The sequence below is a fragment of the Dermacentor variabilis genome, chromosome 11 (genome assembly GCF_050947875.1).
Source record: "Dermacentor variabilis isolate Ectoservices chromosome 11, ASM5094787v1, whole genome shotgun sequence".
Classification (NCBI taxonomy): Eukaryota; Metazoa; Arthropoda; class Arachnida; order Ixodida; family Ixodidae; genus Dermacentor; species Dermacentor variabilis.
The window spans coordinates 49,645,845-49,658,049 of record NC_134578.1 but is presented as its reverse complement, the minus strand read 5'-3'; the positions used below and the strand labels follow the sequence as shown (position 1 = coordinate 49,658,049).

General features: G+C 45.9%; 1 protein-coding gene across 1 annotated transcript in view; it reads right to left on the bottom strand.

Annotated features, from left to right (window-relative positions):
* The window catches only part of LOC142563259 (venom metalloproteinase antarease TserMP_A-like), a 73,243-nt gene that overhangs the window by 35,520 nt on the left and 25,518 nt on the right, over positions 1 to 12,205 (bottom strand). Inside the window, exon 4 of the mRNA XM_075673812.1 lies at positions 554 to 646. Coding sequence (XP_075529927.1) covers positions 554 to 646 — 93 coding nt within the window. The remainder of the gene's footprint in view (positions 1 to 553; positions 647 to 12,205) is intronic.

Below are 12,205 nucleotides of genomic sequence, written 5' to 3'. Positions count from 1 at the left end.
GAGCCCCTGCCCTAAACCTTCCTCTTCACCGTGAACAAAACGATCGCCTTTAATAAAATGAACGACGCCACCGATAATTTGCGCGAGTAAAGCACTCGAATATTGATCGAGAACAGCTTTGCAGGTAGTTCGCAGCACTGCAGCTTATTTTCTGGTGACGCCTCGAGCAGTAACCACGCACAGTGTGACCAGCAGAAACTATCCACGCGAGCGCTGGGATCGCCACTGTGCACTCCAGTCTTGATAACGAATTTGTGAAAGAACAATCCAATTGTCTGCAGTGCCATATAAAGCGAATGGGAGAAGTGCCCATGATGTTTCGATGGCGAAAATTAAGTTGAGCCCATACAACAGTCATACCGTAGCTGACCTTCAACTCTAATGAACTCGTTCTTGATGAGTGGCTAGGGTCGCCTGAAGGTATTCGCCGTTTAAAATGCCTGATTAGTGTCATCGTTTGCAGAACAGAAAAGGTCAATTGACCACGTTCCACAAAGTTTTTTATGAGTAAGATAGCAATATTTAACACCTATTACGACAAGTCATCACTCACCACCTCTACCCCGTTTTTGCGTGGCATGACTAGAAGAGAAGAACGGTGCTCGCTGTCGTGGTACAAGTGCTCCTCGAGTTCGGATCCGTTGAGCTGAAAGAGCAATTCGAAACGAGATTAAAACTATAGCCTTGTCCCAATATATCTAGAAGCACGCCGTGCAAACAACGCGGTGTTCGCCGTCCGGGCACCGTGCCGAAGTATTGAAACACTCGTGGAACGTGCAGGCAATCTGTGCTGGTCGGTGTTGAAGGCCAGTCTGCTCTGGCTTGACGTCGGGTCCAGGGAATGACAGACACGTTTGCCCCCACGTCGTTCTCCAGTGCGCGAGTACTTCGTGGTCATCTCTGCACTGCGAACTCCACGTTGTTAATGTCCCGTGCTTACTTTGGGAAATCCTCCCGGATTTTCATGACCGGGCCCTGCTGTTGCTGCCTTTTCAAATAGTCGGCAGATGAACAAAAACTAAATTACGTGCGCGATGACTGGATCTGAACCTCGACCACCCAGCACAGGGGCCCGACGCTGTAACCATTTCGCCACAATCACACGCATACTTGTGTTGTGCCAACGGCCACCAGGTCTTTGAGACGATCGCCGCATGTTTCACATTGCGTATCACGAGTCTGCGAAGGAACGTGTGCACGGGCTAGTTTCTTTCGCGCCAAAGACGCAGGCATAAAATTGACAAGTTTACAGCAGCTGATTGACTAATTGAGGAAAGCTTCACTTCATATATACCCCAAGGTGCGCGTTCAATCTGCGTAATTTTTTTCTGCGTGGTTCTAGATGTAACATGATACGGTAGAGATGTAGATCCAAGGGATAAGTATGGAATTAGCTACACTGCTAACAAAATTGGTTTTTGGGAAGGGAAAATTGAGAAGTTCACTTTGGGCGTACACTTAACGAGGCTACATAAAGCACCACGAAATGATAGTTGCTCGTCCGCCAGCAAAGGTAGCGCTCATGTCCAGAAGTGATAAAGAGGAGGCTCTTTGCCCTCTCTCGGTGGGCCTCTGCCTATTCTGGCACGCGACTAATTCCTTTCTTAAGTCACGATGCGCTCACTCAGAATTCGCTATTTTGCGGTCACTCGTGGTCCCCTTCGACGTCCCTGCAGGGGCGTCTGCGTCAGCAGGCGTTTGGTGTGTTGCGACACCACCTACCCGAGCAAATGAGGGTTGGACCCTCCTGCGTGTCCGTGCGCGGCTTAGCCATGTCCGGGGAAAGGGGGATCCTGGGGGTGGAGCCGATGCCGGGTGTTCGGACCTTTAAGGCCCCTCGGCGGAGGCAACACACCTCTTTGGCCTCTGCTTCACGTAGATGGCACCCCCGGGCTGACTCACCCGGGGGAAATGGGCACTGGCCTCTTCCTGTCTCTCTCTCTCGCCTCAAACCTTCGTCTTTATCTCTCACTTTTTGATCTTTCCTGTCTTTTTCTCTCTTCGAGTTACTTCCTTTCTCCACGGCGGCAAGGGTTAACCTTGTGTGGCTATACTACCTTGGGTACACCGTATTTGGTTATAGTGACGGCGTACGACTGGCGTCGTGCAGACTTGTACACAAGCTCTGCGGCTTCCCCACGTTGGGCTCCGTGGTGGGCGGTCCGCGCTGTTGCCGAACATATACATTTTTCCCATTGCAGCGCAAGCCTCATTCTCTATGATCGGCGTGTGAAAAGATGCCGCACCGAAGCAACGTTCCAGTTCTCTTCTCGGAGCAACGCTCCATGATTTCCCAAGTTCTATGTACTGCGCAGCAAAAACAACGTGCCAGTGAGAATGCTCTCTCCATACCTTGTGGACAAAGGAAAAAATTGGACCTTCATATAAAGCCTCAAAAATGTCTAGCGGGGACCTCCTCCTAGAACTAAATGACAAAGAACAAGCGCAAAAGCTCACAGAACTTACCAGTATTGGTAACGCAACAGTGGCACTTTCACCACACAGAACACTTAATACAAGCAGGGGAGTGATGTCAGAGGAATACTTTATTGGCTTGAGCGACGAAGAACTACTGGAATGTTTCCAGGAACAAAATGTTACTAAAGTCCAAAGAATTGTCATCCGTAGGAACAACCAAGAAATCCCCACAAAACATGTTATACTCACCTTCGGAGCAAGCGTAGTGCCTACCTCGCTAAATGCAGGTTATGTAAAGGTAAATGTTATACCATATATCCCGAACCCCAGACGATGTTTCAAATGCCAAAGGTTCGGAGATGCTTCGGATGCATGTCGTGGTCGAACAACTTGTGCTAAATGCAGTTCGAACGATCACCAAACTGACAATTGCACCTCTGCGCCACTTTGTGTCAACTGCAAGGGAGATCATCCCGCTTATTCGCGGTCCTGCCCTTGCTGGAAAAAAGAAGAAGTAATTGCTCTAACAGTCACAGAAAAAATCTCGTTCTATGAAGCCAGAAAGCGGCTATCGTACCTTTCGCGAAGAAGTGACGCCGATGTGACGCAGATGGGGGCAGCGTCACAGAGGCTTCAGGAGTCCTCCGAGCCCACGCGCAGGTGTCCCGCAGTGACCCCTCCCGCCCCCATGATGGAAGCAGCCGACGCTGCTCCATACTTTTCAAACGCCCTGCAGACACCAGTCCCGCAGGGCCCTAAGTTCAAGCGAACACCAAGGGCCGAGACACGTGTCTCGGCGCCTAACTGTCGAACCTCCAGCGACTCAGAGAGAGCGATAAAGGTCGACGCAAAAACCCCGGTGTCATTGACACGAAAGGACAAGCGCTCTCTCGAGCGCGGTAAGAGGGACAAAATCCCAATAACCACTCAGAATAAGAAAGCGATAACCTAAAGGTTATCGCTCATTTGTATGGGCCTTTTAAAATCCGTGTCACCTAACAGCTCACCTCTTATTCTTTCCGTAGTGCCATTCTTACCTTTCAATTTCAAAATTGCTTTTATTATCCATTGCAACTGTAGAGGTCTCATACACAATGTAGGTGACATCAAAGACATCATCAACATCTTTTCACCAGTTGCTGTATGTCTTCAGGAAACAAATCTCGGTCCAAAAAATTGTCAAATTCTCAAAGGTTTCACCGTTGTCCGAAGGCACCGCGAATGTTCCACCCGTTTGTCAGGCGGAGTGGCTATACTCGTGCAGTGTGGCACTCCTACCCGAAATGTTCAATTGAATACATCTTTAAAAGCCGTAGCTGTCACCATTCTATCTTACAAAACCATCACCATTTGCTCACTGTATATTCCACCCCACACCCACTTTACTACTAAACAATTAGAAAATTTAACAAATCAATTACTGGAAACATTTGTTTTAGTAGGGGATTTTAATGCTCATTGTACTCTTTGGGGCAGCGTCAAAACTGACCAAAGAGAACAGCTGGTTGAAGATTTTATCTTATCCAATGATATCTGCCTTTTAAATTCAGATGCCCCGACGTACTTTTCACCAACTGCCCGCAGTTTTAGCTGTTTAGATTTAGCTGTTTGCTCACCATCACTTTTTAATGATATTAAGTAGGAGGCCCTCGACACGTCATATGGTAGTGATCACTTTCCAGCCGTCATTAAACTCCTATCATCACCACCAACCTTAACCACTAGGCCACGCCGATGGAAACTAAAGCTCGCTAACTGGCCGTTCTTTACGGAAAATTCGACACTGGAAGATGTCTTTTCGCCAGACCTAAGCGTTCATGAACCTAACAAAAAAATCACTGAGGTAATAATCTCAGCGGCAGAAAAGGCGATTCCCCAGTCATCGGGTATTGTGAGCAAAAAGCTAAACCCCTGGTGGAGGAAGGAGTGTACCAAGGCTAAAAAAGACCAAAATAAGGCCTGGGGAACCCTACGGAGGTACCCCACCTATTGCAACCTCTTAAACTTCAAACAAGCCAAAACCAAAGCACGATTCATTATAAGACAGGCTCAAAAATGATCATGGCACAAATACATATCTTCAATCAACAGTACAGTAACATCACAACGAATGTGGGACCAGGTCAGAAAATTTAGAGGAGAGTACTCATCGTACACAATTCCACTACTTACATGTCCAGGCACACAAACAACAATACAAGAACAGGCAGATATACTTGGCGAACATTTCCGTGATGTATCCAGTTCAGGGAATTATAGAAACGAATTTTTACAATACAACAGTCTGCTGAAAAACAGAAGCTGCCCACTACTGGTGCGTCAAATGCACCGTACAATTCCCCCCTGACACAACAAGAAATAAACAGAGTCCTTTCTGCAGGGAAAACAACAGCGCCAGGTAACGACCGTATTCACTACGCCATGCTGGCTCATCTATCTCAGGCATCTGTAGACGCTCTCCTTAAATTTTTCAACAGAATCTGGGAATCTGGTATAATGCCGAAGAGTGAAGAAAAAATAGTAGTTCCATTTCTAAAAGCCGGTAAATCCCCAACATCCGCAATCAGCTACAGACCTATTGCTCTCAGAAGCTGTTTGGCAAAATCATATGAAAGCATTATCAATATAAGACCTTCATTTATTTTAGAATCAAGAAACCTCATAGACACCCACCAGCGTGGATATTAAAAGGGTTGTTCAACCACTGACCATCTTGTCTGTCTTGAACATGAAATTCGACATGTATTTTTACACAAACAACACTGTCTTGCAGTTTTCTTCGATTTAGAAAAAGCCTATGATACCACATGGAGATATGGAATTTTAAGAGACCTGGCTGACCTCGGCATCCGTGGTAAAATGCTGAAGTGCCTAGCTGATTTTATGTCTAATAGAACGTTTCAGGTACGTCTGGGTTCAGTATATTCTCATACATTTACGCAGGAAAATGGCGTTCCACAAGGCTGTGTTCTCAGCACGACACTCTTTATAGTAAAAATGAACTCAGTTAATAAAATTATACCGTCGTCTCTTATGCATTCTGTTTACGTAGACGATCTCCAAGTAGCTTGCCGCGCCTCAAATTTGCCACCCTGTGAAAGGCAGCTTGTAATGACAATAAATAAACTTACACAATGGGCTAACAAAAATGGTTTCCGTTTCTTCACACAGAAAACAGTTACTGTTTTGCTCTCACAGAAACGAGGGCTACACAGCAATCCAGTCCTAAAATTGAACACCATATTGCCGGTGAAACAAGACCATAAGTTTTTAGGAGTTACCTTTGACACCAAACTTAACTTCCTAACTCACATTAAAACACTAAAGACAAAAGCAAATAAAGCTCTAAATATCCTTAAAATTTTGTAACACAAGCACTGGGGTTCCGGCCGAACGTGCCTCTTACGTGTTTACCGGTCTCTTGTGCGTAGCCTTTTAGACTGCGGCTCCGTGGTTTACGGCTCACCCAGACAGTCCTACATCCAACGACTTGATCCAGTACATAACCTTGGACTGCGACTGGCAAGTGGTTCCTACAGAACGTCACCTATTCAAAGTTTATATGTTGAGTGTAATGAACCCTCATTACGTCAGCGCAGAGCATTGCTCACTTTTTCCTACGTACTAAGGATTAAGTCATCACCACAACACATATGCTACAATATCCTCACAGAATGCAACTCACGCCTACACTATACAAATAAACCAAACATGATTAAACCGCTTGTCCTGCGATATGAGAAATATGTTCGGGATTATGACATTCCTTGCGAAGTCCTCCAGGTTGCCAGAAAGCCACAGCGTTTGCCCCCGTGGTATGATTTTGAACCGCTATGTGACTGGACATTGACATATTTAAAGAAGAAAGACACCCCATGCGAACACATCACACAAGAATTCCGTACACTTCAGGACAAATATCAAAATAACATGCAATATTACACTGATGGCTCTAAAACGAAAGAGCACGTGGGTGTGGGGGTCGTAGTGGAAAATTGGGATAAAAGTATTCGATTGCCAAAACACGCCTCTGTTTTCAAGGCCGAAGTTTTCGCTATATGGGTTGTTGCAAAAAAGATTATCGCTGATAAACACAAAAATGCAGTCATATACACAGATTCTTTAAGCACACTAAAGGCTCTACATCTTAAATCTGAGTGTGAACCCCTGATTGGAGACATAATAAACATGGTGGCTTTTAACAAATACGGAAGGTCAATTCGTTTCTGCTGGGTCCCAAGCCATGTTGGGATACCGGGTAACGAAGCAGCTGATAGATATCCATTGATGGCAGCGCACAAGAAAATTACAAACACAACACTCCCATATAATGATAGCATCCGTGCAATTAGAAAAGCCTTAACGGTAAAATGGCAGCGTGAATGGGACCGTTGTGCCGACAACAAGCTACATCTCACGAAACCCATAGTTGGCGAGTGGAAGTCATGCTATCACCAGGAGCGGTTCATGGAAGTAGTTTTATGCCGACTACGCATTGGGCACACACACCTCACGCACAATTACCTACGAAAGAAGACACACCAACACTCGAGAAATGTCAACAGCCACTAACAGTTATGCACACATTACTCACATGCATGGAGACTGTAACACACAGACGAACACTTTTGCAGAAATTATATCAACTACACATACCTTTACACCCTGCTCTAATTTTAGGTGATGATCCACTAGTACCATTATGTGAAGTCCGTAAGTTTCTAGATGACACTGGCTTTTTACATAAAATATAGACTAACAAAGCCTTTTCCTTCATAAACTGGATTTTAAAACACCGTGTTTGGCGCAGCATAGCCTCAGCCGCTTTTGCGCCATTGAACCCCATTTGACTAACTAACTAACTAACTAACTAACTAACTAACTAACTAACTAACTAACTAACTAACTAACTAACTAACTAACTAACTAACTAACTAACTAACTAACTAACTAACTAACTAACTAACTAACTAACCTCTTCAACGTCAGGGTGGCCTACACGTGAAGTGTTGCCACCAATGGAATCGGTTATGATGAAGGGCCCTTAAACTTTGCGAGGAGTTTCCAGGCATTAGCGTTTTTAGGGTACTTTATACACTTTCCGAGGGTTATGTGTGTTTGTATGTATGTATTTATGTATGTAACCGTTTTCCGCCTATACCTGGGTCACTGGGTAGTCTATTATCGAATAGGTAGTGCGTCGGACTGCTGTGCGGCGGGAAAAAGGTTCTAAACCAACCGTCGGACCAACGTGGGTCACTGAGTATGTAACCTCGTGTGCATTTGCTCCGCTTTTCAACCAACCTCTTTCGCACCGACAAGGGTCACTGCAAATGCAGGACTGGGTAGGTACCGCTGTTCAATGAAGCATTTTGACGTCGAATAGGAGCATTGTGTATATGCTGTATATATGTGTATATATGCCTGTGTATATGCCTGTGCTAGTCTTCAATGAACCTCTCTGATGCCAACTTGGGTTACTGGGCATGTGTTATTAGGTGTGTGGCGCTCTTCACTGAACGTCTTTGACGCCAGCTTGAGGAAATTGGTACGTACGAATGGGAATGTTCCATTCTGCAATATCGAAAAGGCTCAGTAAATTTTCTTCGATGCTGAGCGGAGTGGAATCTCCGTCACAAGGTTTCCTCAAGGACAGAAACCTCACTATTCAGCACAAACGCTCTGGGTAAGTGCAGCTTTTCAAAGAACCTCTCGCCAACTTGGCTCCCTAAGCGTTTGCGCTGTGTGTGTGGCAAGCGAGAGAACAATTCTGAGCGTTCGCATGCACTGGCGCACCACGCTTCTCGTGTCGGAGGCCACGTGCGGACTTCACGGCAATACTACTATGTTGTGCAACGCGTGCAAAAAGAAGTGCCATAGAGGAACCCGGTTGCCGCATGACGCGTTTCTAAGTCTTCGCACGCATCGGCGCGCCTTGCATTTCGGAAGCCATGCAGGCTTCGCGGCGGCCACGGTAGATGGCGCCGAGTGTCCTTAGGGATGTCCGAAAAAGGAATCCCGCTGTACTACACGCATAACATAATTTGTTTCGGCGCCGGTATCCCGTTTTGTCGCCATATTGATACAGTGCCAAACGGGTTACCGTCGACAGTTATCGTGAGATGGTTTCTGCCGAATTTTTTTATATACGTTGTTCTTTCCTGCGCCATGTACCTCTCATCCACCTTCCTCCCTCGACAAGTATCATACACATATCCCCGTGACGCAGACAGCTAACGGGCACAGACAATGAGGCTGCACTCCTGTCAATAGCTACTGCTGCTACCTCGTGAATTCAAACAAGCTTCGTGTCATTTAGATTATTAAATTGTGTTGTATTAGCGTGTTTGTTTTCCTCTTCTAAAGTGTAATAGGCAACCAGGGACTTTTCTGGGTAGCACCACTGCCTTCTATCTATCTCTCGCATTCTGGCTTTTACGAGGGAAATCTTCTCATCGGAATAAAACATTCCCACGACAGCAGAACCGAAGCTACGGCCCCAAACATTAGTAGTTTCAAGGTGGTACTCGCTGTCGTGGATAGATTTTCCTAAAGGGACGCAGCTTTCTTTCAGAAAAGAACTCTTACGAATTTCCTCTGGAGATTAGAGCTACTTTCGGGTGTATTACAGCTTTTCCTTTCATAAGAGTTGACTCAGACTACGGATTAGCGCGAAAATTGTTTCAACATTTGCTCAGGTTGGGGAGACCATAACAGCGCTGCATAAGTAATGATCGTGGAATATCCGATCCATTCAGAGCAGCGAAACTTACGACAATTTTTTCTGAAACCGGGGCACTGGCTGATGCAATGGTGAAGTCTTTTGCAAGTATTGAACTTTTACGAAGATTGAGCGTCAGGCCAGCGCGAACGTGCAGCAGTAAATCGGCATTTGCAGCCCGGCTTTCGAGTAGTCTTGGATACACGAGGATATCTGAAAGCACAATGAGAAAAATGACAATGGCATTCACTATGACTGCTGTTAAAGTGTTCAGCATTAGTGTCTGGAATGGCTCAAAGGGCAAATACACAGATTAAACCACCTGCTATGTCAGCTACTCGAGTGATCAAAAGAAAATTTCTGTATTTCTACATCGACATTAGACTCGGAGCGTGACCAATACGAAGATGACGGCACCTACAGAATAGGTTCCTTCAGCGAAGCCATAAAGAAATGTTCGAAGACAGTGCAATAGAATGTAGATGCTATTGTTTCATCAATACATCTTTTGAGCACCGATGGAATTCACATAATTTACATAAGTGATCAAGAAACTCCTATAATGAAAAACCTATTTTTTCATTTACTTGGTGCAGTCGCATGTTGCGATTGCAGAGTACAAGACGCATATAATATTTGTGCCGTCTTATTAGGAAGGAGCCACAGCGGAGGAATTCTTTTCTAATAGGAGACTTGCAAAGCACAAAATCGACAACCCTGTGCCGCCGTCAGCCAACGCTGGTTCTCGGCCGCCGTAGTGAGGAATAGACGTACTCGGGCGCGTTTAGTAGCCCATCGCCTGCCCCACCATTTGCTTGCCTCTTTTTAGTGTATAGTCTGCTCTGATGGGATCTGAAATTATCCAGGACTCGACAAACGTCATAGCTTCGGCAGCCAAGGCATGTCCCCATCTCCGCATTTGCTTTGTAGTAGGCAACCACGCCTTTGTGGTGCAAGCGCGGGAGCATTCAAAGGCGTTCCATGCTTATCGTTGCGGGGAACCGCGCTCGTAATCACACAGCCATATTAAGCGGTCGACACGCTATGTGTAAGCTAGAACACTGCAGCAAACTAAATGAGACCTGTAACAGAGAGCGTGTACAACCCACAGAACTTTCCACGGGTGTCCTGCCCTCGCTCCCATGCTAGTCCGTCACGATGGTGGCTGAAGCCAAATGTCGTAGATGGTTGTTGGCATTATGCAAAAAACGCCTCCGGTTTACTCGGAGCGGTTTGTCGTCTCCCACTGGTCATATTGGTTTACTTCCATCCCTGGTTCCCCACTGTCGCTTGTTTCGGCAATGAGTCGTGGACTCAAACGGAAGTTTTGCAATGCGTGAACTAAATCTCTTTAGACGCGGGCGACGCGGGGTCATTTCCTTTGTGATCCGGCGTGCACAGTATATTTTACTTGTGAGGATTGAGGCTCACTGAGTTCCACATGATTGTTAAGATCATTGCTCGAACGCACGGCGGCCACCACGAGCCATTACTCTGCCCCCAAGATGTCCGGCACTTCTGCCGCGTGGCGCTCTGTTTTGAGTGTGCGGAGCGCGCGGAGGACATAACTTCATCTTCGTCAAATTTTCGGTGACGGCTCGTCACATATACTCCTCTCACAAACTTGAAATTGCAAAATTCGAGCACTTCGGCGAGCCGTCACTCAAGAACTGCGTTGTCCGACCTCAGACGACCAGCCGATCGGCTTCGTTCGACGACTTTCATTAGAACTCACATATTATGAAGTCAGAAATAAGGTGAGGGAAATCAAACTCAGCGTTACTGTCCTCATTCAATTCGGCATCAAGCAATTGCCGCTAATGATCACGCAGTTGACTGGAAATAAAAAGAAAATCGACCTGATTTGTTGAAGCCTGTTGAAGTTACTGAAAATTTCGTATGAGTTTTTGTGGTAGAGAGGGACTGGATAAGTGGAAACTTTAGCACTATGCGTTGTTTTACTGACTGCCTCGGGAGCCGTTGCTTGAACGCGTTTTTTCGCTAGCGCATGTGCCATTTACAAGGTCCTTAATTGATCATCCTGCGAAGATGTAGAACCTTGTTGCAAATTGCGATGAGGTCGCTAATTTTGGCTGCTGTGTCGGCGGAATTTATGTAAAACAGATGACCAGTTTTCTCGATATCAGCGTCTTTTAACGGTTGTGAGGTTTCCATTCCGTCGATTTGGCCCTATAGTTTTGGAGCTAGGCCGGGAACACATACTAACAACTGTGCCAAACAAGCTGCGTCATCATCATCTGACTTCCAGCATCCCCAACTTCCGGAAACCGCAGCACGGTTATAAGCTTGTAAGGTCGCCAACGCCACGCCTTGTCGATACAACGTTACTTCCGTGCTTCTGGAGTGACATTGTGCCCCTTACATCACCTTACCAACAAAAACTTGAATTTACTAAAAAATTTCTTATTTTTGCTGTCGATTGTCTATCCAGGGGTAAAGGTTTCTGAATGCTCCATTTCTGACAGCTCTGGCTTTTCCTATAGCTTCTACATACGATGGTCGTCGGCTCGGTCATGGTTTTCAGACGCAGGTAATTAAGGTAGTGCACAAGTAAGGTACTCGAACTAACGACTTTTGGTGGGAGAAAACAAGTAAAAAGACGTAATAGTGCATTCGAATGAGAATGTCAGTAATTTAACGAATGTAGCTTGAACGCCCAGGCCTTCGCCTTGACCCGCTTTGGGGTATCCTAAGGAGACTCTTTTTTTCTTAGTGCATACCCGTTAAAGAAAGTATACGAACCAAAATGCTCGCCGAAACGGTAAAATAGTCTCGGAGTTCCTTTTTAATTCAGACGCACAAACTAAAATCGGCGAGGGTACTGAAACTTCGTGTTAATTTCTAAATTCTGACTGCAGTCCAAACTTTAGACTTACATTCGTAGGCAATGAAAAGAAACTGTAGAAACCGTCGACGATGGCTGTAAAGGCAAGCGAACAGCCAGAAAGAAACAAACAAACCAAGGAGCCAGTGAGCGATAATCCCGCCTTCCCCTCCGTCCCCTCCCCCTCTCCGCAAATTGCGTGTGCGAGAATACGGGCCGTT